The 4,754-nt window shown below is 57.9% G+C and overlaps 1 protein-coding gene across 1 annotated transcript in view; it reads right to left on the bottom strand.

The window, feature by feature from the left end:
* The window catches only part of SRRM3 (serine/arginine repetitive matrix 3), a 68,695-nt gene that overhangs the window by 23,238 nt on the left and 40,703 nt on the right, over positions 1–4,754 (bottom strand). Inside the window, exons 5-10 of the mRNA XM_027774633.1 lie at positions 4,595–4,679; positions 4,027–4,056; positions 3,519–3,581; positions 3,363–3,398; positions 1,224–1,274; positions 713–826 (exon numbers count right to left, since the gene is read on the bottom strand). Coding sequence (XP_027630434.1) covers positions 713–826; positions 1,224–1,274; positions 3,363–3,398; positions 3,519–3,581; positions 4,027–4,056; positions 4,595–4,679 — 379 coding nt within the window. The remainder of the gene's footprint in view (positions 1–712; positions 827–1,223; positions 1,275–3,362; positions 3,399–3,518; positions 3,582–4,026; positions 4,057–4,594; positions 4,680–4,754) is intronic.

Below are 4,754 nucleotides of genomic sequence, written 5' to 3'. Positions count from 1 at the left end.
ACCGTCTCCCGCTGGACCGCTGGCGGCCCATCTTCCGCCCGTCGTCTCTGTGCTTAGGGCTCAGCCTGGGGAGACGGTGGGGCAGGGAATAGGGGGAACAGAGGTGGGATGCCCCCTCTGCCAGCAACTACTCTCCAAATGAGGTGAGGGGCCTGCCAGGCCCCCTACCCGCCAATCCCCTACTAGCTCTTTGGCAAAGCAGGAACCTCTTCCCCATAACACTCAGCATGAGCCAGCCCTACACTGCCTCGACTTCCCATTCAGGTTCTGGGGCACCTTAAAATAGCTTTTCCTCCAGGTGGACACCAGTGCAGCCCTGGCAAACTTTTTTTTTTGGAGAGGTTTTTTGCTATGGCCCACCAGGAAGACAGAGAGAGACAGAGAGCGAGAAATCACCCCCTGGGGGGATGGCCACGCAGCAATCCCTTCTCCATTCCCCTCCATTTTCCTCCCGGGATCTTGAGCACACACACACACACACACACACACGTGCGCCCTACATGAGTTGAAGCCATCGGGTCTGGGACTTGAACCATGGTCGACTACATGGGAGTCCAGCGACATAGCCATTACGCTAACTGCTGATCCCCAACCCTGGCAAACTTCTAACCACCTATTAATCACTGACATTGTCCAACCGCCCTGTGGTCCCCCTCCTCGCAGGAGAGAGCTGAGCCTCATCTTCTCTCCCAGGACCAGTGCCTAGGCCTACCTGCTGGGCGATCCGGAATCACTGTAATGGGAGGAGAGTGAGGGTCTGTGGGAGCTGCCGCTGCTGTGGCGGGGGGGGCCCCCGGACCTCCGGGCTGGGGACTCTGCGTGAGGCCTGGAGTAGGGAAGGGAGATTAGTACCTACCTCCTGTCCACCAGGGCCCCAAGTAGCCTGACCTCCCAATAGGGACCCCATGAAGGTTGCTGAGAACCTTCTCCCCCACTCCCCAGTCTCCTACAAAAGTAACATTAAGTGGGTTGTGCTGGGTGCACAGCAAAATTTGGAATTTGGAAAAGGCCTCCTAGACAGCCCCAGTCCCCTGTCCCCCCCAAATCCCAGTAATCTGTCACCGGGTTGTGGTGTGACTCGTAAGGAGGTTAGAGGGGGAGGCATGGGCAAAGACGACAGAATGAACTATGTTTAAGGCCCAACCGGGTGATTCTAAAAGGCCAGGTCAGCTGTGCAGGGAGAGAGAAGAGCTAGGAGGCTGGAAAGTTGGGAGGGTGCTCACCTCTTCCTCTCTTTGTTCTTTTCTTTTCTTTTGCTCTTGGGACTTCGAGATCTGCAGAAAGCAGAGACCACAGTGATGGTGCAGTCTGAGCAGAGCTGGAGGACGCAGCCTTCGAGCCCTGGGGCCAGGCTGTATCCACGTATGGATCTGAGATGGACTCTGTTGGGCCTGAGCCCCCTGGCTGGCAGGACCCTGCCCCTGCTATAGCACCGCCTTGATCCCCTTCACGTGGCCAGGCCACACTCCTTCCTTCTGTAGGTCCTGGTCCTTGGTCGCCTCCTCTTGGGCTCCGACTGCTTTTCCCTCTAGGAGAACCAGGGTGTGTGGTCAGGCCCAGATGGAACAGGAGTATTGTTTACAGGTCTAGCAGCCTCAGGCTTCAGGTCTGGGCCAGGTAGAAAGGGTGACTTGTCCTTGTCTTCCGGCATGGGTCTCTGGACGAACAGGCCCCTCGAGGAGCAGGGTAGCCACATCTCATCTATGCCTCCCATGGCCCTGCCTCTCTGTGCTTGCAGGCTGTGGCCTGGGCCAGCCCACCAGTGGTTTAGGAAAGATGCTTTCCCTTGGACATTTGAGTGACTTCCCTGGATCTCTAGCCAAGGCTACCCCAAAGCTTCCCGTCCCATCCCATCCAGCTCTTTGGGCCAGGCTCCACAGCCAGCTCCCTTCTGCCTTTGACTGATGAAAGGATCCAGAAGCTTCTGAATAGGGCTTTTGTTCTCAGCTCATCTAGTACCGTATCTCTCAGCCCTATCCTCCCTGACACCATTAGGTCCCTTCAGTCCTTCTGACTCTAAACTGAGCAATGCTAAGAAATGTGGACATGAGCTTCCCACAGGAGCAGAGTGAGTGGGGGGCAGGCTCAGGAGGCCTAAAGTTTGGGCTTTGGAACCCCCGTTGCCTGCTGGGTCTCAGTCTCCCCATCTGTAACTGGTCTAGTTAGCCAGAGCTCACTTGAAGTCCTTTCCAGGACCAATGGGAGCAGGCTAGAGGGTCTGTGCAAGCTGATAATGACCACTTGGGGGCAGTAGGAGCCCACACTGATCCATAGGTGTTGCTAGGTGGGGGAAAGACGAGACTGGAAAAACTGGAGGGGCAGGATCAGGGGTTTAATTTTACATCAGCAAGCACAGTGCTTGCCAGAAAGAGAGAGAGAGAACTTCCCAATGGGGCATGATCCTGCTGCAATCCCGTCACCATTTTTCCATCCTGTTGGGATTTGGGGCATGCACACACACGTGTCCCATGTGATCCTCAGCCAGGGCAGAACTCAAGCTGGCCATGTGAGATCTGGCTTTTAGATGCATGGCTTAAACACCTGCTACATGTAGGGCCAGTGCATTCCAGGGCTGGTCTAAGATTGGGTGTTTATTTAGGTGCTGCCCTACTTGGCAAGTAGTGGTGAAATTTACCTCCTGTGGGCAAGAGGCTGGGGACTCTGCCCTCCCCTGGGCTCCTGGATAGGGGTCTGGTTCTGATACTGACTGTGGGGATGTGACTGCCCCACAACCACCTTCTCTCTGTGCTGCTCTCCCTCCAAAGGGTTATGCTTTCTCAGCACCCCTCTGCTTCTCCTTGGTCACCCGGCCTCTGCCTGGGTTCTTCTTTCACCTTCTCTTTGTTCTCCTAGAACCTCCTGAACATGTCGCATCCTGCTCATATTCCCATGCCAGCTCCCAGTACCTCCTGAGTGGAAACCAGGCTGGTCAGGGGCTGGTACAAGCCCCCAGAAACCACCTCTAGCCCCAGCCTGCATACCCCTTCTCTTTTCCACAAAACTTCCAACTCTGGGAAGAATTCCTACCTGGCGTGCCCTCTCCCTGCAAATTCAGGGTCTGGATGCTTCTGCAGTCGCAACTAGCACCTCTACAGAAAGTCTTTCCTGGACACCGGGCCTGCTGTGTTGCCCAGAAATTCTCAGGGCTCTCACGTCAAGGCTTACTCCTGGGCAGGCAAGGGCTGTATACAGCAGGTCTTCATGGTCCTTCCTGGACCCCTGTCCTCTGCCTGCCTCTGAAACTGGAGGATGGAACCAGGCAGGACCCTCACAACCCTCCTCCCATCATTGCTTCCTCTGGCCTTTGGCTCCAGAAGGCAACCACAAGCCTCTGTCCACGCCCTCCGCAGAGCACCGCTCACCTGTGCCTTCTCTTCCTCCGGGACCCAGAATCAGACCTGTGGGGTGATAAAGGAGTTCTTTCCAGCCTGCCTAGGGGACACCTCTCAGCACAGCCCTGGTGCTGGGGTCCACAGAAGTGAGAGGAGACCCCAGGGAAGACTGGGCAGTGAGCATACCTGTCTCGGCGGTGCTTCTTAACACTCTTCTTCTTTTTGCGCAGGGGTGAGGAGCTCCCACAGCTGAGGACACAGGGGTGAGTTGGAGTGAGCTAGGTGGGCTGGGGCAGGCTAGGAGTGTGCCAGGGGACAGGTGGAAATGGCTGGAGAAGACTGGGTCCCTGGGACACTGAAGCTGGAGGGAGCATTCCAGGCTATGAGGCCCAACTGCCCATAGTACCGAGTGACTCTAGGCCCCCAGGGCCAGAAAGTTCCCTAAGGGTTTCAGGAACTAAGGAGCCCCCTTTCCAGCCCTCTTGGCATTATCAGGGAGGAACTGCAAACACAAGGTCAGAGGTTCCAAAGTTGGATTTCTGGCCTCTGGGGCAAAAGCTGGCCCACGGGTGAATCCAGGGTCCATGCCCTGAGGGCCAGGCTTCCTCTCAGGCAGTGACCTTGGAGTCTCTCCCACCCACAGACCCCCCCCACTCTGGGCCCCAGGGGGCTCCTGCCCTCCTTGATCACTGACCTGCACTCTGACTCTAGTCTCCTCTTTTTGCTGAGGGTAGATGCCAGGAAGAAAGGACAGACAGATGGACCGTGTCAGTTGGAGCCCTAGGCACCTGCCAGGGTCCCACTCAGGACAGAGGAGGGGAGGACACAGAGATGGGGGATTGTAGATGAGGCCAGTCAAACCCCCCCTCCCTGGGCCACTCCCACTTGTCAGGTGGGTGCAGGACCCCTGGGGGAAGGCAGAGGGAATCTGAGAGAGAGTGACACTAACACAGGGCTGGTCAGTGTGTCCAGCTCTGGCATACCCAGTGAGGGGAAGGGACTTCTGGCTCAGCGAGCGGAGGGGGCCAGCGACTGAAAGAAGGCCGAGTAGGGGAGGGGTTTGGCTGGGGCGGGGTTGGGGGTGCGTTTAGTTCTCGTGGCAGCACCTGGAGCCAGAGGGATTCAATAAGGGAACTGGGACTGAGAGGGGCGGAGCTCACACGTGCAGCATCAGTGTTCCCTGCCGGCCTGGGGGACACACCAGCACCCCTCTAGGGGCCCGACGGCCCCCTCCCTCCCCCCAAGTCGGGCGCCGCTCTCACCGGCTTCTCCGGTGGCCGCCTTTCTTTTTCTTCTTCTTCTTGGGAGGGGGCGACGCCGAGCTGCTGGACCAGTGCTTGGTCCTGGGCGAGAAGGGGCGGGCATGAGGGCGGCGGCCCCGCGTTCTTCCCCCAGCCCCCCGCCCCCAGCCGGGGAGGCCGC

The sequence above is a fragment of the Tupaia chinensis genome, unplaced genomic scaffold (assembly GCF_000334495.1).
Source record: "Tupaia chinensis unplaced genomic scaffold, TupChi_1.0 Scaffold000465_1, whole genome shotgun sequence".
NCBI lineage: Eukaryota > Metazoa > Chordata > Mammalia > Scandentia > Tupaiidae > Tupaia > Tupaia belangeri.
This window is presented reverse-complemented; position numbering and strand designations above follow the sequence as displayed.